We start from the raw sequence: 25,790 nt of genomic DNA on the forward strand, positions 1-25,790 counted from the left end.
CCCCCAACACACACACAAGATGAATGGGCACAGTGGAAGCAACAGTGGCACAGTGGTGGTAAGATTGACCCAGGACTGGGCAGTGTTTTGTTCTGTTGTGTATAGGGTCGCTATAAGTAGGTATTGACTCTGTGGCACCTAACAACAACAACAACAACGATAGAAGAATTGGTACATTTGCGTTATGGTGTTAGAGAAGAATATTAAAAGTGCCATGGACTACCAGAAGAACAAACAAGCCTGTGTTGAAAGAAGTACAGACTGAATGCTCCTTAGAAATCAGAATGGTGAGACTTCATCTCTCATACTTCAGACATATTATCAAGAAGGACCAGTCTCTGAAGAAGGACATAAGGAGGCAAAGTGGAGGGTCAGTGAAAAAGAGAAAGATCCCCAATGAGATAAATCGGCACAGTGACAGTAGCAATGGGCTTGAGCGTAAAAATAGTCCTGCGGATGGGGTGGGATTAGGTAAAGTTTCATTCTGTTGTATATAAGATTTCTATAAGTTGGAACCAACTTGAAGGCACCTAACCTAACCCAACCATTTGGGTTGAGTCACAAAGACTGCAGCTAAAAGGGCCACACCAAGTAGTTACTGCACTGTACTGCACTGTGACCTATATGGGGAAAAACAAGAAAAGAAAAGGACCATACACAGTTTTCACACTGATTTACTGACTTAAAATGCCATCCCCATTCCCAAGGATGACCTAAATGATTCAAAGCCTTCCACAAGTGGAGTTATTTTGTAAACTGACAAAAATGCCAATGATGTTCAAGTATTCTCTATCATTAGAATACATAGTTATGATTCTGTATTTTTATGTATGTATGTATGTATGTATTAAAATATCTGGAAACCCTATACAGGGTCGCTATGGGTCGGAATCGACTCGATGTCACTTAACAACTTCAACAAAATCTGCATGTAATGAATGTATCTAACATCCAAAGACAAATAAAGATCTGATTTATAAAGATGCTGGTGATAAAAGACAATAATAATGACAACTTAAGTTAAAAGAATAAAAAGAGGTATTCAGAACTAACTTAATGACCATTGTCAGAATGAAACCAAGTCATAATTTATGGACTATGTTAATATAAGGAGCTCTGGTAGCGTAGTGGTTATAAATCGGACTGCGAACTGAAAGGTCAGCAGTTCAAAACTACCAGCTGTTCCACGGGAGAAAGATGAGGCGTTCTGCTCCCATAAAGATTTACAGCCTCGGAAACCCTGTACAGGGTTGCTATGAGTCAGAACCGACTCCACAGCACACCACTACCACCACCACCACCACCACCACCATTAATATTAATTCTGCAATTGTTACAAATTGTTTTTATCCTCTGAAAATTTCAATTTGTATGTTATATTTTTCAATACTATGATTTATATTTGTTTTCTTGTTATACAGATTCTTTCTTTTATTATTTCTGTACTTTTCTGTTGACACATCCACATACTTAATCATTGCTGTTTTAAAGTCTTTGACTGCTAATTCCATCTCTACGATTGTTAGAAAATCTTGTTGTAAAATCTGTTTTTCTATTGCAGTTCGGTCAGATTTTCTTGTTTATTCAAATACTTACTAATATTTTGATGTTGCTTGTGAGATGTTGTGGATCACACATTATACTCTTGATTCTGTTATCTTTGTTCAAAAAGTATTGGGCTTATTCTATCAAGTATTTCTCTCTGTTACCCTAATTTCATTATTGAGACCCTTTAGGAATTAATAAAATTTCTACTACTGTGCTTTTCTATTAGAAAAGTTTCTATTGTACTTTTTAATTAGAAAAATCAATTTACTTTTTCTGGTTTTTTTTTTTTTTTTTTTTGGGCTGAAAATATCTATCTTTGCATTCATCTAATAGTGTTTACCCTTATTTCATGGAGTCCTGGTGTGGTGCTGTAGGTTAATGATCTGGACTGCAAAATTGGTTTGAACCACAAGGTTGGCAGTTCAAACTCACCAGTCACTCCTCGGAAACCCTAGATAGGATTTTTATGGGTCAGAACTGACTCGATGACACTTAACAGCAACCACCACAGCCCTTACTTCATGGAGTCCTGTTGTGGTACTGTGAGTTAATGCGCTGGACTGCAGAGTCAGTTTGAACCACAAGGTCAGAGGTTCAAGGTCACCAGGCATGTCTTGGAAATTCTCTACAGGGTTGTTAGGGGTTGGAACTGACTCAATGGCACTTAACAACAACAACAACCCTTAATTCACATTGCATGATTATACTAGTAGCTTTAAAATCTTTTTCTGACTGTTTCAGTTTTCTGTGTCATTTCTGGCTTGGCTTATATTGATTGTCTTTGCTCTTGAGAGTGTGTTTTCCTGGTTCTGTGTAAATCAAGTGATTTTTAAGTTGTATCTTTGACCTTTTGAATATTATAAGACGCTGTTTTTGTTACATACTGTCTAGTCAGTTTTGACTAGCAACCTGTAAAGGGTTTCTGAGGTTGTAAATCTTTGCTGGTGGAGAAAGCCTCATCTTTGTCCTGAGGAGTGGCTGGTGGACTCAGATCATAGACCTGTGGTTAGCACTCCCATTCTTATTCTACAAAGTCACCACTCCCCCTTACAGGATTCTGAGTCCTGTTAAAAGTCTTTTGGAGAATGCTCATTTGTATTTATTTCTGTCATCAGGCACTCAGCTTGACTAGATTTAGATGGGATGTCTTGATCTGTATTCTGTGGGCTGTTGTTTTAAGCCACTCTGGTTTGGCAGCTTAGTAAGGTTAGAGCTATTCTGGTCTGCCCTGTGTGTGTTCCCAGTATAGGTGTGGATGCAGGTATGGTTGTCAGTTCCCTTTATGTACAGCTCAAGAGGTCAGTCATACACAGATTCAAAGGATCCTTTTCTCAACTTAATTTTCTCTCTGATCTTTCTCCAAAATTTCTGACTCCCACTGTTGTTGTTGTTAAGTGCCAATGAGTCACTTCTGACTCATAATGAGTCTGTATGGAGTTTCCAGGGAGGACTGGTGAGTTTGAACTGCTGACCTTGTGGTTAGCAGTCCAGTGCTGATTCTACAGTGCCTCAGCCTCATTTTTTGGTATTCTGGCTAGGAGATGAGGATTTAGCCTTGCTACATACACTCTTTTGTACTTCCCATGACTACCAGGGGCTTGAGTGAGGAGTAAAGAGTCTGTAATGGATGGCTAGTACCATTGTCACCATGCTAGTACCTACCATGGATTGCAGAGCAGATCCTGGCCTTTACCTGAGATGGTCTTGTTGCTGTTGTTATGTGCCATTGAATCAGTTCTAAGATAGCCATGGGAGACGCAAAAGTACTTTGTCCTGGAGCATCCCATCGCCCTTCTAAGTCCTCTGAGCTTTCTTGGAGCTTTTTCCCTTTGCAACTATTTTTAGCTCCAGTAACTATAACCCGTTACAACACAGTGTGGTTGGGTTGATTCCGACTCATAGCAACCGTGTAGGATGGAGTAGAACTGGCTGATAGAATTTCGACAATCAGGTTGCCATATCTTTCAGCCCTGGTTTGGCTAGTGGGTTTGAACTGCTAACCTTTCAGTTAACAGCCAAGTACTTAACCACACTGCAACAACAGTGTCTTTTTTAGGAGGGTAAAGGAAGCAGCAACAACAACAAAAGTAAGGAGCTTACTGATAATGATTGTTCTGTGCAGTTTGATTTTCTTTCCCAGTCTGTCTTACTCTTGTTTATTTTCAGTGTCCTCATTTGTTTTATGAGTTTTGTCCATGGCTTTTCGTTGTAGTAAATGGGAGACGTTGCATGATAAATGCTTACTCCATCTTATTTTGACTGAACTCCTTTTTGTATTATCTTTGTAGCAACATATATTGTATTCACATTTGGTGAAAATTTCTCAAGTGTAGATGGAGTTTGTTTTTTTGTAAAAGAAGTTGAAATGTAGAGTACTTCTGTTTCATCTCTAATTCTATCTTTTGTATTTTCTTAAGACAATGTCTTAGTCTGGCTTCTGTACAGAAGCATAACCAGTGAAGGTTTACATATATGTTGTTGTTAAGTTCTGCCGAGTTGATTCCGACCCATAGTGACCCCGACCCTGTATAGGGTTTCCAAGAAACAACTGGTGAGCCTGAACCACCGACCTTGCAGTTCAAACGACTTTGCAGTCTGGCACATTAACCCACAGTGCCAAACCAGGACTCCAATATATACATATAAAGAGTTATATATAAAACTTCCAGAGGTTCAAGCTGGATTCAGAAGAGGACATGGAATGAAGTGTATCATTGCTGACATCAGATGGATCTTAGCTGAAAGCAGAGAATACCAGAAAGAGGTTTACCTGTCCTTTATTGACTGTGCAGAGGCTTTCGATTGTGTGTATCATGACAAGCTATGGACAACATTGTGAAGTATGAGTATTCTGGAACACTTAATTTTGCTCATGAGGAACCTGTACATAGACCAAGAGGCAGTTGTTTGAGCAGAACAAGGGAACACCGAATGGTTTAAAATTAGGAAAGGTTTGCGACAGGATTGTATTCTTTCAGCATACATATTCAGCCTGTATGCTTAATGACTAATCCGAAAAGCTGGATTATATGAAGAAAAACGTGACATCAGGATTGGAAGAAGACTCATTAACAACCTGCGATAAGCAGGTGATACAACCTTACTTGCTAAAACTGAAGAGGATTTAAAATACTTACTGATGAAGATCAAAGAGCACAGCCTTCAGTATGGATTGCATCTCAATGTAAAGAAAACAAACATCCTTACAACTGGACCAATAACATTTTTATCAATGGATAATAGATTAAAGTTGTCAAAGAGAGAGACTTAATTTTTCTTGGATCAACCATCAACACTTATGAAAGCAGTAGTCAAGAAATCAAACGACGTATTACGTTAGGCAAATCTGCTACACAAGACCTTTTTAAAGTGTTAGAGCAAAGATGCCAGTTTGAGGTCTGAGGTGCACCTGACTCAAGCCATGGTAGTTTAAGTAACTTCATATGCATGTGAAAGTTGGACTGTGAATAAGGAAGATCATGGAAGAATTGATGCATTTGAGTTAGGGTGTTAGAGAACAATAAAAGTACCATAGAGACTGCCAAAAGAACCAATAGATCTGTGTTGGGAGAAGTGCAGCCAGAGTGCTCCTTGGAAGCCAGGAGGGACCAGTCACTGGAAAAGGATATCATATTAGGTAAGGTGGAGGATCAGAGAAAAAGAGGAAGACCCCTAATGAGATGCATTGGCCAAGTGGCAGCATCAGTGGGCTCAAACGTGGCAACAATTGTGAGGTTAACCCAGGACCAGGCAGTGTTTCATTCTGTTGTGCATAGGGTTGCTATGATTCGGTGCCTACAACCTCATACACAAAACAGCACAACAGCACACAGTTACAGCACACAACAAGATGTGCAGACGTTTATATCAAGGAAATGGCACACACATTTGTAGAAGCTGTTAAGTTTCAGGTCTGCAGATCAGATCTCAGGTGGAAAGCTACTCCTGCAGGAGCTGATAAATCCAAGATTGGCAGGTCAGATGGCAAGCTTCTGGCTACAGAGGCTATCGAATCCAAGGTGGGCAGGTAAATGGTATCCAAGGTGGGCAGGTAAATGGTAGGCCTGCTGACAACACCCAGATCCGCAGGTAATACAGCAAGCCACGGGCTCAAGTCCAAAGTACTGGAGGTTGGATGACAAGCCAGAAGCGGGAACCAGAACCATCAAAAAGTGAACAAGCTATGCCCAATATATTGGAAGCAAGCCACACCTCCAAGGAAACGTCCTTTCAATTGATTGACTGTTCATGGCTCATCATGACGGATTACTGCGTCTTAACTGCCAATCCACTGAAAATCCTGGCCCAGTCAAGTTGATATAAAACCTTAACTATCACAGACAATATGCTGTTGATAGTTTATATGGAAAAATGTTTCAGATACTTAAAGCATACAAGTAAAACATATTAGTTATACTAACTTAAGAAAATATGAAAAATTCTGTAATTCATGTATTTGACCAGTTCGGTGACATCCTCTCACAATAGTTGTACCTTGTTGTTGTTGTTGTTAAGTGCCGTCGAGTCGGTTCCGACCCATAGCAACCCTGTACAGGGTTTCCAAGGGTGTAAATCTTTACGGGAGTAGAAAGCCTCATCTTTCTCCCGCGGAGCGGCTGGTAGTTTCGAACCGCTGTTTATTGAACCTTATTTTTCTTAATTTGTACTACTTTCTCTTCTCCTTTAACTAATACTGTTTGTTGTGTTTTTTTGTCGGTGACGTTAAATGACGCTGAGTTAGTTCTGACTCACAGCAACCCTGTATAAAGGAGCTCTGGTAGTGTAGTGGTTACAAATCAGGATGGGAACCTCAAGGTCAGCAGTTTGAAACTACCAGCTGTTCTTCAGGAGAAAGATGAGGCGTTCTGCTCCTGTAAAGATTTACAGCCTTGGAAACCCTGTACAGAGTCGCTATGAGTCGGAAGTGACTCCATGGCACACAGCCACCATCATAGCAACCCTGTATAGAGTTTCCAAGGCTTTAAGTCTCAGGAGCAGAAAGCCTCATATTCCTCCTGCAGAGTGACTATCAGGCTTGAACCATGGACCTTGTGGTTTGCAATCCAGTGTTTATTGTAATGGAGCCACTGTGCTCCCAATATTCCTTTACAGAATCTTTAAATCTCATCATTCCCCAAATTATGACTTTGCTTTAGTATGTCAGCATGTTTTCCTATGGGTTTCTTATCTACAGTAGCACTTCCCTTTGTTACTGCTGTGAGAGCAATTCTTCATGTTTCCTTTTCTGGCTCTGGTTGTCCCCATCTTTTGTCAGACATTTCCATTTGTAAAATACTTCTGCCTTCAAAACAAGTAAGTGGAATTTCTTAATTCACTTAATTCTCAGCTTTCCCTTTGACTGTATTGTTTTTCTTAATAGTCCTCAGTGTCTCTAAGTTGAAGAAATGATCTTGCTAATTTCTGTTGAGTTTACTTGTATACAATATCCTAAATTTGGTCTTTTGCTTGTTTTACACTGTCATTCTCCTAAGCAAGACCCTTAATTAATTTATGCCACTTGTTTCTTTTAAATGAGTTTTATAAAAGTAATATATATGAATAGGAAAAATGTAGTAAATGTATACTTAGCAAAAGAAAGGTATTCATATCCACAAAACTCAAATGTAACGTAACTTTTGTAAATCTTTTGGTGTAGTATCCTTCTATATTTTTCATGTGTATATATTTAAATGTATGTCTTACCTTAAGTGGGATTATATTACACATACATGCTTTAATATAAACTTCTATTTTCCATGCTCCTGCCTTTCATGTCAATAAATATTCTGTACCATCACATCAACTCTTGATAGTAGAGCATCACATTTCTGTCAGATGCCCTTTCTGTAAATTATAGGTAAGATCTTGTCATGCAACCTTTCAATGATACGCCATTCCTTACATTATGAATTTCACATTTATTACTCTGACATTCATGAGAACCTAAACTACTGTTGTTGTTAAGTGCCGTTGAGTCCATTCTGACCCATAGTGACCCTGTGTAGGGTTTCCAAATGAGAAAAGTATATTTTTATGTAGACAGAGCCACTAAAGGGCTAGTTAGTAGAACATGAGGAGGTCTCAGTGGAAACACCTCATCTGTTCTAAAGAGAATTGTCATGGCTCCTTAGATGATGTGCTTTAAATGGATACGCAAAGAGAGACTGAGTCAACCAATACTGGAGAGAGGGGGAATGGAATTGGGTTAGAGAAATGCAAGAAGAAATCTGCTGGCTAAAGAAAGACCACAAATAAAACTGAAGGTCTAAAGAGACTAGAAAAAAACAGGAATTGGTGAAAGAGGTATGAGTAGTTAGTGAAACTGGTGTGAATAGTGTATGATAGCTGGAGAAGAATATTGGGGCTCGCTCTAGAGGGCTTCATGTCTGGGGTGTTAGAAAGCCTTGTTGACACTGTACTATAGGACCTTATTCTTTCAGACACAGGTAACATTCCAGCATGCCATAGAGCTTAGCCATTTTCCCCTCAAGGTATTCAGCACTTCCTACTGCATAAAATCATCTTCTTTTCCTTTTATAAAATCCATATATCTCAGATTCTATTTTTATGTAATTTTGGAAGGAAGAATCATGCCCATATCTCATATTTCCTCTGTTGCATATTGTAAGTGGTGAATAAATGTGTGCAGAAGCAAAAATCAGATAACAAATAAATGTAGCAGATATGGTATAAAAATATTAGGAATATAAGGGAGGGTATACTAGTATTCATTTCATTCATTTTTCCTGAGCACAGAGGAAGAATAGAAATGTGCATTATAGACAGGAGTGATACTCCTTTTCAAGACTACAACATTATCTTCCTTGGTAAGCTCATGTAACTCACAATGAGTTCCCTACTTTTCCAAATCTTTAAAACTTAGGAAATGTGCATTCCCTTAAGGTAGTTCACAGTTTAACAATTTGTGAAATATTATTTCTTTTATATAGAAGGCAACTTGCAAATTATATTGCATTATAATACAGTGATCTTCCAAAACCACTAGGTCTTCATAAAAAAAGTTCACATTTGTTTAATATACACTCTCTGAGTATTTACATTTAATAAATATTCTCCACAAATCTGTTCAGAAAAAAATAACTGATGGAGATGAAACACAATCCTGTTATATAAAGCCTTCTTTTCAGTTGCCTTCAGGAGAACCCTCTTTTGTGGTTCATATTTTGTAGTTCATTGTGCAATACTTCAGAAATATAAATGGCTCTTGCTGAATCACTTAAAATGTATATATGTAAACCAGTCTATGTGCGTGTTTCTGGTGACCTTTCCCAAATAATTCTTGATGGTTTATTATTGCTATTATTCATTTAAATGTAGGCCAGTGTTGCTGTCCATGTGTTGTGGCAATTTATCTGTTGACATATATTTTATTGAGAACATGACAGTTTCCCACTGCAGAGGACAATATGATAGCAAAACCACTGAAGACATTGAGAGTGAATTGAGAATACATATCCTGGTGTGGCAGAGAATAAGGAAGACCGTAGAAGAATTGATGCTTTCGAGTTATGGTGTTGGAGGAGAATATTGAAAGTGCCATGGGTTGCCAAAAGAACCAATAGATCCGTTTTGAAAGAAGTGCAGCCAGAGTGCTTCTTGGAGGGCCAAAATGGCCAAACTTTATCTCTCATACTTCGGACATATTGTCAGAAGGGAGCAGTCACTGGAGAAGGATATCATGTTTGGTAAAGTGGAGGGTCAGAGAAAAAGAGGAAGACCCCCAATGAGATGGATTGGCCAAGTGGCAACATCGATGGACTCAAGTGTGGCAATAGTAGTGAGGTGTGAGGGTGACCCAGGATCAGGCAGTGTTTTGTTCTGTTGTGCATAAGGTCTCTTTGAGTTGGTACTGACTTGATAGCACCTAACAACAAAAACATCCTGGTGTGGCACTCTAGGATCAGCTCTGGACTACGAACTACACGGTTGGCAGTTCAAGCCCACCAGCTGATCCTCAGAAACCCTATAAAGGATCGCTATGAATCGGAACTGACTTGATGATTCTTGACTCTTTCATTTGTTGATTGAGTTCAGGGTGATGCTGCAACGCACGTCATACTCTGGTTGTTGTCTGTTCTTGTTAGTTCTCAGTCCACAGAACTTCCTTTAGGATGTTTTTTATAGCAGGGATGGCTTTGGCAAAATCCTTAGCTTTTATCCTGGAATGTTTGATTACACCATTGTATTTGATTGACAGCTTTGCTGGGTAGAGGATTCTAGGTTGGCAGGTTTTTTCCTTTTCAGGGTTTTATATATGTCTCCCCATTGCCTTCTTGCCTGCATGGTTTCTGTTGAGAGATCCGAGCTTAATCTGATTTGCTTTCCTTTGTATATTACACTTCTCTTTCCCTAGCTGTTTTCAGGATTCTGCCCTTATCTTTGAATTTGGAGAGCTTGGTTATTATATGTCTTGGTGATTTTCTTTTAGGGTCTTTCCTTCCTGGGGTTCGTTGAGCTTCTTGAATGTTTATCTTTTCACTTCAGCTATCTCCTCTGTGGACTTGTGTGATTGTTCTGTTCTGGAATGCCAGTAATTCTTAAGTTATTCCTCTTCATGTTGTCCAACATGAATATTTGGATGTCTTCAGATTTTTAAAATCCTTTTTGTGCTTGCTCTTCTATCTTAGTAGTGTTGAGAGATTTATCTTCTAGCTCACTAGTTCTGGCTTCTATCTCTGCAATTCTGCTCCTTTGCCCTTTCAGTGTATTGTCCATTTCTGATATTTTATTATTAATTGTTTGGACCTCTTTCTGTAGGTTTTGAATTGTTTCCAGTGCTTTATTTGTCTTATTTGACTGTTCCTGTAGCATTTTCCTGACTTCTTCTTTATTTTACTCAACTCCATTGTATAGTGTTTTGATACATTTTATAATGATTTTTCTGAATTAATTCTCAGGCATTTCCAAAGCCTGCCCATCTTCTAGTATGGAGTGGAGATCTACTTCCAGCTCATTTGCCTCACTCACTTTATCTCGTTTCTGGACATGTGCAGATATGGTCATCTGCTTCCTTTTTGGAGGACACATTCAGGTCTTAATTGTCTCCAGGTAGCTGTGATCAGGATATGGGCTTCCCTTCTTCCTGAGAAATTTCAAGATGCCACTGTTGGTCATTGTGACGTAACTCATGATTTAATTTTCTGCCTATTTCCTTTTCAGTCTGCCTGTCCCTCTCCAGAATCCCAGTTCAGGCCCTTTTCCAAGTGATAAACAGTTTTGGACTGGCTGTGGCCATTTCACTCTGCCGTTTGGGTTTAAGTGGGAACTGTCACTTTAAATTTTTAGGAGATCTGTACACATGTGTAGTAGAACCCTCCAGAGGTGGGGGTGTGGTATCCATTTGCTCAGGCACCCCCCTAGTCATCAGAATGGAGGTACACAGACAGTGAGAGACCAATGAACAGATACCAAAAATAATGTCTACACCTTTATCTTTGTGGTTCAGTCAGGTGTCCGTGGCTGCTCTGATCCTTCCCCACTTGGGGAAGGATGGCAGCTCTGCTAACAGCTGAGCGTCTTGAATTAGAAAGCAATGGAAATCTTGCTTCTGCTACAAATTCCTCTAGCTATAAGCCTTTCCAACCTTCTAAATATTCCTTTATATGTGGTTCAGAGTTCTGGCACCATCCCCTGAGCCTGCTTGGTCCAGTATTTTGTGTTGTTGCTGACGGAGCTCATTACTGCACTTCCACCCTTCCCGCCATCTTGTTTGGTCTCCCATCATTTGATTTCTTGACTGATGCTTCCATAAGTGTTGATTGTAGAGTCAAACTAAATGAAGACTTTGGCATCTTCAATCTTTTTCCATTTATCATGATGTTATTTCTTGGTCCCGTGGTAAGGATTTTTGTTTTCTTACATTGAAGTACAATCCATTCTGAAGGTTGTGGTCTTTAATCTTCATCAGTAATTTACATCCTCTTCCCTTTTAGTAAGCAAGATTATGCTTTTGCATATTACAGGTTGTTAATATCAGTGTACGTAACCTCTTCATTTGTTTATTAGTTATATATTGATACATAATGAATTTCCCTGAAAACAGCTTCAAATAGCATTAAGTATGGTGCTGTGGGATAAAGCACTGGACCAAAAGGTCAGTTTGAACCACAAGTTTGGTTGTTCAAGCTCACCAACTGCTCCTTGGAAACTGTACTGGGTCACGTGAGTCAGATCCGACTGACAGCACATAACAAGAACACACTGTTAATTAGGAATCTGGCATGGCTTAACTGGATCTTCTAGTTCACAGTCTCTCAGAAGTAAAATTTAAGGTGTCTTCTTCTTGACTGGGTAAGGGTCTGCTTACAAACTTACTCATGTGGTTCTTGGCAGGATTTAATTTTTTGTTTATGGCTGCCCTCATTCTTTGCCATGTGGGCTTCTCCATAGTGTCTTACAACATGGCAGCTTTCTTCAGCCAAGCAAAAAGGCCCAGGTGAACCAGAGAGTGAAAGAGAGAACAGAGTGGAGAGAGAAGGCAATCATAGCCTCTTGTAGCCTAATCTCAGAAGTGCTAGCTCGTCAGTTATTCTATGTTCTATCAGAAGTAAATCAATAGGTCTTAGCCCATAGAGGTGTGAATACCAGGAGCTGGGGATTATTGGATGCAATCCACAGGTGTAAATTTTTTTATTACTGAATTTATATTTGTTGGAGAATGAGTCCTGCACTTTGATCCAGGTTGCATTTGTTTATATAAATGTTGGAAATAGATATAAGTATTAAATGTTAGGATAACCAGAGACCTGAGTTGTAATGACTATTCACAGTTGAGGAGTTTAGATCTTTATCTGCTGATTTGACATTCACCTGTCACATTTACCAGATGACTGGGCTGGCCTGCAGAGATGATGTTGCTGTCTTTGAACATTCTTGACTGGAGGGGCTGTCTGTGTAGGACTGTTCACTTCTCCTGCCCCTTTCCTTCCGGAGTGCTGCCTGTGGTGACTGATGTACATTGCCTACCCCTAGCAGCTAGAATGAACTGTGGAGGGATTCTCAGATATGATATGATTAAAATCTAAGAACATTATGTTATTGGAACACAAACATGATATTAAAGAAGCAGGATGTGTATTAATCTTAACGGGTTTTACATTTTGTAATAACTGGGGTATTTTATTTATTAATGGGATGAAACTTGTTATATTTCTTTGTTAATGAAGCACTTTTCATATTTTCAAGAGTGGTTGTTTTTCTTTCTCTCTTTTGTTCTTCCCAACCCATTGCCGTCTAGTTGATTCTGAATTATAGCAACGCTGAAGGGCCGTGTATAGGATTTCTAAGGCTGTAAATCTTTTGGAAGCATACTGGCACATATTTTTCCTCAGAGTGACTAGTAGGCTCAAACTATTGGAGCACTGTGTACCAAGGGTCCTTCTCTGATCTCCTCACCATTCAAAATTACTAAAATCATCTCAAAAGATTATAAGGGTCAAACATCATCCATTTCAATTTTCATAGATTCTCAAAGGTTATATTGGTTTTGGATTTCTCAGAATCAGACTGAGCCTAGAATTTCAGCGAAAGTTGTTTATGAAGGAAATCTCAGGAGAAAACAGCACGAGAGATGTAAGAAAAGGATAGTTACGGCGGAAAAGCCAAACGGGAACCCAATTTTGGTAGATTGAGCATAATTGGAAGTAACCTACTAGAGGGACTGTATGAAGTGTAATTTATATCTCAGAGGTGTTTTTTTTTTTTTGTGTGTGTGTATATATATATATATATCCTTGTCAGTCATTGGCTGCAGGCAAGGTGTATTTAATGCTCTAGAACAGTTCTCTGGGCAGGATGAGCCAGGTATGAACAATGAAGAATTCATGAATTTAGGAAACTGGAGCACAGACTTAGTTAAAGTGAACTGAAATGATCTGTTTAGGGCAGCAATAATGGCATTGTAAAGAGTAAGTAAAAAACAAGTTATTTGTTATTTCACAGTCTTTTAACATTTGAGAGGCTTTTAGACTTAGAGAGATAAAATAATTAAATAAAAGTCTCACAGCTGGCTAGTAGTTGAAGCAGGATTAGAACCTGGGTGACCTGACTCCATTACCCATGCTCTTGGTACAAATTTAGAGTGACAAAGGAGTGTTACTGGAAATAATGTTAAAATTAACCTTGTTGTATGTCTGTTCTTTCCAATATAGTAGTTATGTATCTGGACTTCTTTAAAACATAATTTCAGTCAACTTTACTGAGGTATGGCTTATATACAACAGATTTCACCTATTTTATAGATGAAATGCCGTAAGTCTGATTAAACCTTTTGATCATTTAAAAAATTGGTCCATCTTTATTATGATTGAGATGAAGTAATTCTTAATACATTTGTGAATACAGTACTTCGTCAGATATCTATAATGCAAGTATTTTCTTCCAGAAATTTTACACTTTATGAAATTAATTCATCATTTCTTTTTCTTTTGTGGCTCATGTTTTTGCATTCCATTAAGAAAAATTTTTATCCTATGTTTTCTTCCAGAATTTTGTAGTTTTAGTTTTTACTTTTTGGCCCAGTTCAACTTAATTTCTCTATGAGGTGTGCAGTAAGGATCAATGTTGTATGTCTGAGCGTATACGTGTGTATGTGTACTTCCTATGGATAGTCAGTTTTTACAATGTTTTTATTTCTTAAATTGGCAAACAGATAAGAATAACTTTATTCAGAAGGCTAGTTACAGAAAAAGGAGGGAAGAGGGGAGTCTATTGCAATAGTGCTATAGGAGAGAAAGAACAGAATGGTCTGATCTCACCTCCACTGAAGCAGAGGATAATATGGTTTCCTTTTTTTTTTTTTTTTAATACTATTTTATTATGCCTTGGGTACAGGTTTACACAGTAGTTTGGTTTCTCATTATAACATTGGTTATATTCTTCACGATGCATGAACATTCTCATTATTTCTGTTTTGGTTGTTTCATTTTCATTAGTCTGGTTTTTCTACCCCCTTACAATTCTACTGGTTCTTTCACAGTAATTGCTGACTGGTTTCATACATTGAGTTTTAAACAAGAGCACAGTGTATGCAGGTCATATTTATTGTTGTTTGAGCAATTTTAAAAATTATTTCAAGATGATCTGAGGGATTAATTTTGGTTCACAGTTAGAAGAATATCTCAGTTCCAACACCTTTTGTTGAAACAATGATTCTTTACCCCATTGACGTACCTTTTGATGCCTTTGATGAACGTCAGTTGATAAATATATATATTATACTTTTGTTTGTGGAATCTTTCATAGATTTGTATGTGTGTCCTTAAACAATAATACTGTGATCATTATAGCTGTATAATAGTCTTAAAATCGGGTAATGTAAATTTCCCAATTTTTTAATCTTTTAAAAATTATTACTGCTAGGTCCATAGCATATTCATATAATTTTAAAATCAGCTTGTTAATTGATAGAAGAGACTCTAGAGATTTTGAATTGCACTGAATTTGTAAATTTATAGAGGGAAATATACATTTTAAGAATATAGATTTGTCCCGTACATGAACTCAATATATGACTTTAAAAAGGTTTGTGAAAAAAATGGAATGAAAAGATAATGGAAGTTTTCCATGAACGTTTTGAAGCCCCCTCATATATTTACCATTTACTTGAGTCACGGGTTTACAAACTATGGCACACAGGCGTTCTGCCCGTGTTTATAAAATAAGTTTTTATTGGACCATACTGTGCTCATTCATGTTCATATTTTCTAGGAATCCTTCCAGACTTCAGAGGCAGAGTTCAGAAGTTACAAGGAAGACCAAAAGACCCACAAGTGTAAAATATTTATTGTCTGGCTCTTTAGAAGAATGATTGATTGCCAGCTTCTGACATACAAGAGTATTGTTTAATGTCCAAATATTTTTTGAACATTCCAGATATCTTCCTCTTACTGAGTTTCAGTTAACTCTGTTGTGGTCAGAAAAAATATTCTGTATATTCCAGCCTTTTATTTTTAAAAAATAGTAATTTTGTTGTTGAGTAGGTGTACAGAGTGCACACAGCAATGCAACTACCTCTACAAGTACAATTCATTGACAGTGCAGCCTCTTTTTCTGAGTTGTTCTGGCCCCTAAGTTTCCTATATGATCTTTTGAGTCGATAGTGTCAATTTGATCCCATACATAAGGGAGCATGGTGGTTCCATAGGATAAGAACTGGACTGCGAACCACAAGGTCCACAGTTGTAGCCCGCCAGTGACTCCAAGGGAGAAAGATGAAACTTTCTACTCTAGAAACTATAAAGTCGCAGAAATCGTATACAGGGTCACTATGAGTCCGAACCAATTTGAAGTCACTTAACAACAAAAAAGGATGTTACAAGAGCACAATGTTCAAGGCAGACTTCTTTTTTTTAACTAGTTAAAATAAACTATTGTTTGATTTCCAGAAGAATTCAAGGGTAATTTATTATTTCATTTAAGTTTTAATGATATTTCTAGATAATAGTTTATCCAGCCTCCATGGCTTTAGAAAATTTTGCTTCCATAACAACTTGACATTCTGTTCTGTAATTTCACCACTTTTGATGAGAATTGTTTTGTAGGATCATTGAACATACCCAGTTCTGGTCTTATTCAAAGGAGGTAGTTGTTCATGAAGGCAATCAGCCACAAATTACATTTCTTGCTTGTGTTCCTCACACTCCTTCTCTGTTGGTCCAGGGAAATAAAGAGTGATTGTTATACCCTGGATGTCAACTTCCAACCTTTTAAGACCCCTAATACTGTACAATGAATTAAGAATTAGAAGCACTAAACAGGTTATTAGGCCAATTAACTGGATTGTTCCATGAAAACCTCTAAAGCAAGGAACCAAATCCCATGGGATATTTGAGTTGTACATAAGCAGTCTAAGCAACTATTCTCCCATCAACCCTTTGTAGTTGATTTTAGTCCTTTAAAATTTGACTTGTTCTGTGACTCATGTACTCTAATGAGATGAGTATTTTGTGTGTACTTAAAAAAGGGAGATTTTCTGGGGTTTTTTTTGGGTGACATTTTCTGTAAATATTTATTAGATCCAGTTGGTTAATTTTTCTCTTTAAGACTTCTGCGTTCTTATTGATATTCTATCTATTTTTTAAACAATTGCTGAGAGAAGTCTTAACATCTCCAACAATTATTATGAAATATAATTGTTTCATTTTGCTTAGATTTGCAATCACTACTCATGGAAGCAGCTGACAATAAATCAAATGATATATTACATTAGACAGTCTGCTGCACAAGACCTCATTAAAGTGTTCAAGAGCAGAGATGTCAGTTTGAGGACTAAGGTGCATGAGAAAGTTGGACAGTGAAGGAAGACAACAGAAGAAATCATGCATTTGAGTTATGGTGTTGAAAAAGAATATTGACAGTCCCATGGGCTGCTAGTAAACAAATAAATCTGCATTGCAAGAAGTACAGCCAGAATGCTTCTTAGAAGCCAGGATATGGAAACTTCTTAAGATATGTTATCATACTTAAGACATATTTTCAAGCAGGACCAGTCCCTGGAGCAGAACATTATGCTTCATAAAGTAGAGGGTGAGTGAAAAAGAGGAAGACCCTCAATAAGATGGATTGGCATAGTGCTAGCAGCAATGGGCTCAAGTGTAACAACAATTGTGAGAATGCCACAGGACTGTTCATTGTTTCATTTTGTTATATATAGGTCACTATGAGTCAGAGCCGACTTGATAGCATGTAAAAAAAGCAACTACAGTGTAATTATGGATTTGTGTATTTCTCCATTCATTTCTGTCAGATTTTGATTCATGCGAGATTGTTCTGTCTTCTTGATACTTTGACTCTTGTATTATATTGAAAGTGCCATGGGCTGCCAAAAGAACCAATAGATCTGTTTTGGAAGAAGTGCAGCCAGAGTGCTCCTTAGAGGCCAAGAGGGCCAAACTTCGTCTCTCATACTTTGGACATATTGTCAGGAAGGAGCAGTCATTGGAGAAGGATATCATGCTTGGTAAGTTGGAGGGTCAGAGAAAAAGAGGAAAAACCCCAATGAGATGGATTGGCCAGGTGGCAGCATTGATGGACTCAAGTGTGGCAGCGGTAGTGAGGTTGGTCCAGGATTGGACATTGTTTTGTTCTGCTGTGCATGGGGTCGCTATGAGTCGGTTCTGACTCGATGGCACCTAACAACAACAGAAATAATGATTTTGAATGGAATACAAATTGGAATCTTTCAACAAACTGATGTAGCACAGGAGACATACACTCATCTATGCCACGAAATTTGGGAGACAACTACCTGGCTAACTGACTGGGAGAGATCCATATTTGTGTCCATTCCAAAGATAGGTGACCTAATGGAATATGGAAATCATCGTACAATATCATTAATATCACATGCAGATAAAAGTTTACTAAAGATGATACAAAAACACCTGCATCCACACATTGACAGAGAATTTCCAGAGGTCCAAACCAGATTCAGAGGAGGATGTAGAATAAGGGATATCATTGCTGATATCAGATGGATCTTGACTGAAAGCAGAGAATACCAGAAAGGTGTTACTTGTGCTTTATTGACTATGCAAAGGCTTTCAATTATGTAGATCATGACAAGCTATGGACAACATTGCGAAGTATGAGTATTCTGGAACACTTAATTGTGCTCATGAGGAACCTGTACACAGACCAGGAACGTAACCATTCAAACGGAACAAGGGAGCACTGAATGGTTTTAAATTAGGAAAGATGTGCACCAGGGTTGTATTCTTTCACCATACTTATTCAGTCTTCATGCTGAGCGAATAAACCAAGAAGCTGGAGTCTATAAAAAAGGACATGGCATCAGGATTGGAGGAAGAGACTCATTAACAACCTGCGATATGCAGATGATACAGCCTTGCTTGCTGAAAGCAAAGAGGACTTAAAATACTGATGAAGATCAAAGACCACAGCCTTCAATAGGGGTTGTATCTCATTGTAAAGCAAACAAATCCTCACCACTGGACCAATAAGCAACATCCATATAAATGGAGAAAAGATTGAAGATGTCAGTGACTTCATTTTGCTTGTCACAATCATCAACATTCAAGGAAGCAGCAGTCAAGAAATCAAATGACATATTGCATTGGGCAAATCTGTTGCACAAGACCTCTTTAAAATGTTGAAGAGCAAAGATGTCAGCTTGAGGACTAAGGTGCACCTGACCCAAGTCATGGTATTTTCAGTTACCTCATATGCATGTGAAAGTTGGACAGTGAATAAAGAAGATAATAGAAGAATTGATGCATCTGAGTCACGGTGTTGGAGGAGAATATTAAAAGTACCACATGGACTGCCGAAAGAACAAACCAGTCTGTGTTCGAAGAAATACAGACAGGATGCTCCTTAGAAGCCAGGATGGCCAGATTTTGTCTTTCATACTTAAGACATATTATCAGAAAAGACCAGTCCTTGGAGAAGGATATCATGTTTGGTAAAGTGGAGGGTCAGCGACAAAAGGAAGATCTCAGGGAGATGGAATGGCACAGTGACAGTAGGAATGGGCTCAAATGTAGCAACAGTTGTGAGGTTGCACAGGACTGTACAGTGTTTCTGTTGATGGTGCAAAGGGTCACTGTGAGTTGGTACTTACTCAGTGGCACCTAACAACAATAACATTATTATGAAATGTCACTTTTTATCTCAGGTAATATTCTTGTTTTGAAGTGTATTTTATTTGATACTAAATGGCCCTCCAACTTCCTTTCATTAGGGTTTGCATAGTTCTTTTTCCTTCCTTTTATTTGTAATTTCTCTGTTTCTCTAAATTTAAAGTAGATTTTATGTGCTATTTTCCTTTCTTTGCGTAGATCTAGCTTCCACGTGTCATTTTTTTTCTGTTCATCCAAAGAACTAGCTTTAAAATTTCTTGGAGTATATGTCTACTGAAAACAATTTCAATTTATATTGGTCTTAAAATTTTTTTACTTTGTCTTCATATTTGAAGCATAGTTTTATTGGCTATAGAATTCCAGAATGACAGAATTTTTTTGTAATACTTCAAGTTTGATGTGTCGTCATTTTCTAAGGTTATCTGGTAGTGGTTATGAGTTGGGTTCTAATCTTGAGGTCAGCGGTTTGAAACTACCAGCTGACTCTATGGCATACCACCATCACCACCACCACCACCACCACCACCACCACCACCACTACCACCACCACCACCACTTTCTGGAGTGTATACTCTTTGACACAAAGTCTGCAATTTTTCTTATCTTCATTTTTCCTTTTATGTTGTATATATAAGTGGACTTAAAAATGGTGATTGAAAAATTCTATTATCTTTTCATTCCATTTTCTCGCTAATTTTTTGAAGTCCCCTGTTCCCCCCCATCTCCCCCCCGGAATTATATTTATTGTTCTTACATGCTGTCTAGTCAGTTTACACTCATAGTAAGCCTGAGTAGAATTTTTTTTTTTTTTCTTTTTATTTCCATTAGTTCTATTGTGTTGTCACCTGTATGGTTTCTTATGTGTGTTGTTTGGGTCTTCTTCTGTACTTTTGTTAGATTTTCCAGTTGTTTATCAATTTTATTAATCCTTTCAAAGAACCAGCTTGACTTGCTGATTGTTTCTATTGTTTTTTTCTGTTTTCTAATTCATGTATTTCTTTTCTAATATTATTTGTTTTCTTCTGATGACTGTAAGGTTACTTTTCTGATATTTTCTCTAATTGTTGAAGATGTTATGCTAATATGTTGATTTTTCTTCTTCTTTTCAGTTGTGTGCATTAATTGATATAAATTGCCCTCTCAGCACTGCTTTTGCTGTTTGAGAAAGGTTTTGCTGTGCTATGTTTTTGTTCTAATTTGTTTCAAGGAAATTTTTAATGTCTTTTTAAATTGGTTCTGTTACCCAATAGGAGTCTTGGTGTGACACTGTGGGTTAATGTGCTGGCTGGACTACAAGGTTGCTTTGAACTGCAAGGTTGGCAGTTCAAGCTCACCAGCCACTCCTCAGAAACCCTATACAGTGTCGCTGTGAGTCAGAACCAACTTGACAGGACATTATAACAACAACATTATCCAATAGCATTTAAGCAGAGTGTTATTCAGTTTCTATGTATTGGGTTTTGTTTCCTTCATCTTCTTATTGTTGATTTCCAGTTTTATAGCATTATGATTTAAGGAGGTTCTTTTGTAGTATTTTGATGTTTTTGAATGTATTGAGACTTGCTTTGTGGGCTAACACATTCTTGAGAATGTTCCATGTGAACTGGAAAATAATTTGTACTGTGCTGTTATTGAGTTGTGTGCTCTGTGTAAACCTATGAGATAAAGTTGATTGATTGTGTTGCTAGTTCCTCTGTGTCTTTGTTGAGTTTCTTTCTGGTTGCTCTGTATTTTTTAGAAAGTGGTGTATTAATCTTCCACTACGTATGGCACTGTGGATTAGTGTGTTGGTCTGCAAGTTTGCTTTGAACTGCAAGGTTGGTGGTTCAAGCTCACAGTCACTCATTGGAAACCCTATACAGGGTCACTGTGTCAGTACCTACTCAATGGCACTTAACAACAACAACAACAACATTGTTATAGAGTTGTCTTTTTTTCTCCAATTCTGTTAGAGTTTGATTTATATATTTTGCTGGTCTTTCATTGGGCGCATAGATACTTATTGTTATGTCCTTATTTTTATCTTATGCTGCTTTTTGCCTTAAAACTTGTTTTTTAAAAATTTTTTATTGTGAATTACGTGATAGTTTACATGGGAGAGCATTAGCGTTATATTCATCCTCTAGTATTTCGTTTCATTGCAATGATTACAGTCCCCTCCTTGCATCATCAAATAACCAAAGGGTTAGTTGATGATGCCTGCCCCCTGGATGTCAGCACATAGCCCGTCTCCCTCCATGAGTTTAGAGTCCCCAGCTGCTCCATCTCTCCACGTCATCATCTCTTCCTCTATCTCTGGCCTCATTGCTGCTATAGGTAGGGTCCTGCGCTCCACTCTTCTCCCTTCATTTTTCCTTTTATGATGCATAGATGAGACTTTCTGCCCCTGTAAAGATTTACAGCCATGGAAACCCTGTACAGGATCTCTATGATTCGGAACTAACTCCACGGCCCGTAACAACAGCAACAGTATGCCAAAGGGCAGTACCAATAACCAGTGCCTTAGATGAAAGCAATCTTCTCAAACCAGGACTTATTTACCAATTTTTAATGCTTCATAGACTGGGAATTCTATAAATTCAATAGAAGCGAATTACTAGAAAAATGGGTGTTCAAAGTTGTACAAAAGAAAAGTCTAAATAGTATTATATAAACAGATGTATTATAATGGTTTCAAATTGATACACACTCTTCTATGTGAATACTTTTGATTTCTGTACTTTTTGCAGACACAGAACAGAGTTCATGGACTAGTGTGTGCTGGACTTAGGTCACACGTCGAAGTCCATAGAGCACAACATGTCAGCGGTCCTGTATTAAGTAAATGGGCACTTGTGCCATGGGAATTAGGTTTGGATTACATAGGGCCTCATTTGCTGGAATAAATTTATTCTGTAGGTATTGGGGAACTAGTGAATTGTTGGCAAGGGTTGTCTCAACCATAGCTATAGAAGCTTCTTTTGGCAACATCATCATACATGAAGAATTGAGAGTGATAATGAGTTAAAGAGCAGACTGGGTAGAATGAAACAAAAACTCCATCAAATTTCTAGAGACCTCTAGAAGTTCTAACAATCTCTTTGGAGGGTACAAGTATTTAAGCTAACTGAAAATAGATAAGGTTATTTATTTTATATATTTTCAGAAACCACACAGATAGAAGATCCAAGAAAACAATGGAGAGGAGAACAGGAGAAAATGCTCAAGGACTATCTCTCAGTGGCTCAGGATGCACTCAGGACACAGAAGGAACTGTACCATGTGAAGGAACAAAGACTGGCTTTGGCCCTGGATGAATATGTACGATTAAATGATGCTTACAAGGAAAAATCCAGTTCTCGCACAAGCTGTAAGTACAGTGAATACAGTGTTGTTATTCAGACTTGTAAAATAGGGTCCTGTTTGTAGACAATAGAATCCCACATGCATTTCTCTGGAGTTTAATTTTGAGGCCTTTTCCATTCTAAGTTGGAAGCATCACTCAGAGAGGGTGGTGACATACAGCTGATTTCTCAGTCAAATCCCTCACCTCTTTTCTCAATATTAAGTTCTCACTATTTGGGGATATGTATACTATTTGTCCTGCTGTTTCCTTTGATTGACTGCCTTTTATTCATTGATGAGATAACTCTTACCTCCTGAGGACAAGACAGGTAATTTGTCATTTCTTACTATACTTTTACAGTATTTTTAAGGAAGAACTGGGCTATTAACTAGTATGAAGTTTCTGTTTACTACCTGAGTTGTAAATAGACAATCTTCAAACTGATGATGTTTGAAGACGATGTTATAATGGACCAAGAAATTCTACTTAAATTATGTGTGTCTGGATAATTCACTGTATTGCCTTAATACACTGTATCTGTGACATGGGCCTCCAGGGACGTAGGTATAAAGTCCAGAAGAAACTTAACCACCATGTCTTCATGATATTCCTCTTTCCTCTGACATTTTAAGCAAATTACAGAGGTCTGAAGTCTACTTTTTATATATAAGGATCTGATGAATGACAATAAAGGAATTTAAAAAAGAAAATGAATATCCACAAAGCATATAAATTTTATTGGTTTTAAAGAAAATGAATATCTACAAAACATATAAATCTTGTTGGTTTTAAATTGGTAAATTCAAAGAACTATTTATGCAACTGAGGACAGTTACTTTAATTTTTTTTTTTTTCTCTCTTTAAAAGTATTCTCAGGATCTTCTTCCAGTACTAAATATGATCCCGATATTTTAAAAGCAGAGATCTCCACTACACGGTTAAGGGTAAGAATATTTTATCTTGGTTCTGCATTGAATATATACATAGACTCTGAAGGCTACTATTGTTGTTGTTAGGTACCAAGCGGTACTGACCCATAGCGACCTTATGCACAGCAGAACGAAACACTGCCTGATCCTAGGCCAACCTCACTACTGTTGCCATGCTTGAGTCCATCAATGCTGCCGTTTGGCCAATCCATCTCGTTGGGGTCTTCCTCTTTTTTTCTGACCCTCCACCTTACCAAACATGATATCCTTCTCCAGTGAGTGGTCCCTCCTGACAATATGTCCAAAGTATGAGTGACGAAGTTTGGCCATCTTGGCCTCCAAGGATCACTTTGGCTGCTGAAGGCCGTATGTAGAAGGGGCTTTAATGGTCATCTCCTGTCTCCATTCAATGCACAAAGCTCTTCCACTAGTCTCTGCTGGTGGCCTTTGTACCTTTGAACATATTTAGTGATTGGGATTGCATTTATTATTGAGATATGCTCCATTGTTTGGCAACTTATCTTAAGAGCAGTTAGTATATTGATTCAAAATTTAAGTCTTGATAATTACTTTCCCTTGTTGGACTGAATTACATGCTCTAGTTTCCGAGGTGAACTTTAATTTTTACTCTTTCATCAGACTACCCAAAATTTAAAGATGCCCTCAACTCGTGTTACCAGGCCAGTCCTTTTCTAGATCAAGCTTTACTAATTCCTTATTGTTGCTCATGTGGGGTTTCCTGATCCTTACCCTCAATCTTGTTGGCTAAATTTCTTTTAAGGTTAGAACTTATTTATCCTTGATTTTTAGTTCTAAAAGTAAATAAAATCATGTAACCAGTACCTAAATCATGCAACATTATTACTTTGTTGTTGTTGTAAAGTGCTGTCCATTTTGTTCCGATTCGTAGTGATCCAGTGTAGGGTTTCCAAGACTGTACATCTTCGTGGGAGTAGAAAGCCTCATCTTTATCTTGTGGTGCGATTGATGTACTCGAACTACTGACCTGTGCTTAGCAGTGGAGTGCTGTATTGTACAGAGCCAGCACGCTCCCCAGATTATGCCTGTGACCTTTCAAATTACTGTTAAATCCTTTTAGTCATATCCCTCATCATTACCTCTCTAAAGCTAACACTAGCTTCACGAAAACAATTCATTTCTTGCCTGCTTTGAACTTGGTAACTAAACTGGCATCATTATTTGATACCTGATTTTTTTGCTCAACATATGGGGATTCATCCACAATCACTTTTATCTCTATATAGTATTTCCACTTTTATCTACATACCCTAAATTCTTTATACTCTTCCTTTTTAAAGTTTTTGTTTTGAATTGACTGAATGTTTACAGGGCAGATCATCAGTTTTACATTCAACAAATCATATACTTTGTTTCATTACAATGCTTATAATCCTCACCATGTACCATCAATAAAGAGCAGGATTTCCCTCTATTCATTTTAGCTCCTTTTTTATTTCAAAACACTTAGGCATATATGATAATTTACACCACCAAACAGCACATTCTGCAAGTCTGCCTCCTGGCTGCCAGCTCTCAACCCTTCTCTTCCCATGAATCTAGAGTCCTCAGCTGCTCCCTCTCTCCATGTGTCCATCTCTGCCTCCACCTCTGGTGTTGCTGCTTCTCTGTTTAAGGTCCCGCATTCCGCTTGTGCTCTTCTACCTTGATGGTCCTAGGGCCCTTTGTTTCTGTGCTGTAAGATTAACTACTGCTCCGTTTTTGTTACAGAACTTCTACCTTTACAATTGTGATAGTTGCAATTAGTCATGCTAACGATTTACTCCCTATTGAATCATAAGAATCTTATCCCCATTTCTTTTTACCAGATACGTCTAGACAAGGTGAAATCTATTCAGTGTGGGGACTCTATTCCCGCCACCCTCCACACACACTCTTAAATGAAACTCCCCTTTGAAACCTTGTAAGCCAGTGACTTTGTGCCTTTGTCACCCCCTCATTTTAGGTAGCCTGTGTCTAAGTTGCCCTATTCTTTAAACTCTTGTTGTACATTAGTTTTACTGTTCTGTTGATACAGTTTAATAGCCAATTTCTAGTAAGTAAATATTATGCCTTTATCTACATATATGTTGGTACAAATATATATACATTTTTGTCAGAGTGTAATTGCTGTGTCAGTAGGTATGCAGTGTCAACAGGTAAAGTATAAACTTAGGGGCTATTGCCAAACGTTTCAGCTCTTCTTAGTTTTTACTATGTACACTTAGAGTCTGAACTGCTTTCTGCTTATGACATTATCCTATAGCACACAAGTTTTAATATTTTATATTTTCATTATCATTTTGTTAAAAATATTTTTTAAATTCCTTTGTGCTTTCTCATGAGTAT

The 25,790-nt window shown here is 37.8% G+C and overlaps 1 protein-coding gene across 1 annotated transcript in view; it reads left to right on the top strand.

Annotated features, from left to right (window-relative positions):
* The window catches only part of WWC2 (WW and C2 domain containing 2), a 323,966-nt gene that overhangs the window by 153,537 nt on the left and 144,639 nt on the right, over positions 1-25,790 (top strand). Inside the window, exons 3-4 of the mRNA XM_006834501.1 lie at positions 22,315-22,518; positions 23,362-23,438. Coding sequence (XP_006834564.1) covers positions 22,315-22,518; positions 23,362-23,438 — 281 coding nt within the window. The remainder of the gene's footprint in view (positions 1-22,314; positions 22,519-23,361; positions 23,439-25,790) is intronic.

This window comes from Chrysochloris asiatica, unplaced genomic scaffold, assembly GCF_000296735.1.
Source record: "Chrysochloris asiatica unplaced genomic scaffold, ChrAsi1.0 scaffold00011, whole genome shotgun sequence".
NCBI classification, from domain to species: domain Eukaryota; kingdom Metazoa; phylum Chordata; class Mammalia; order Afrosoricida; family Chrysochloridae; genus Chrysochloris; species Chrysochloris asiatica.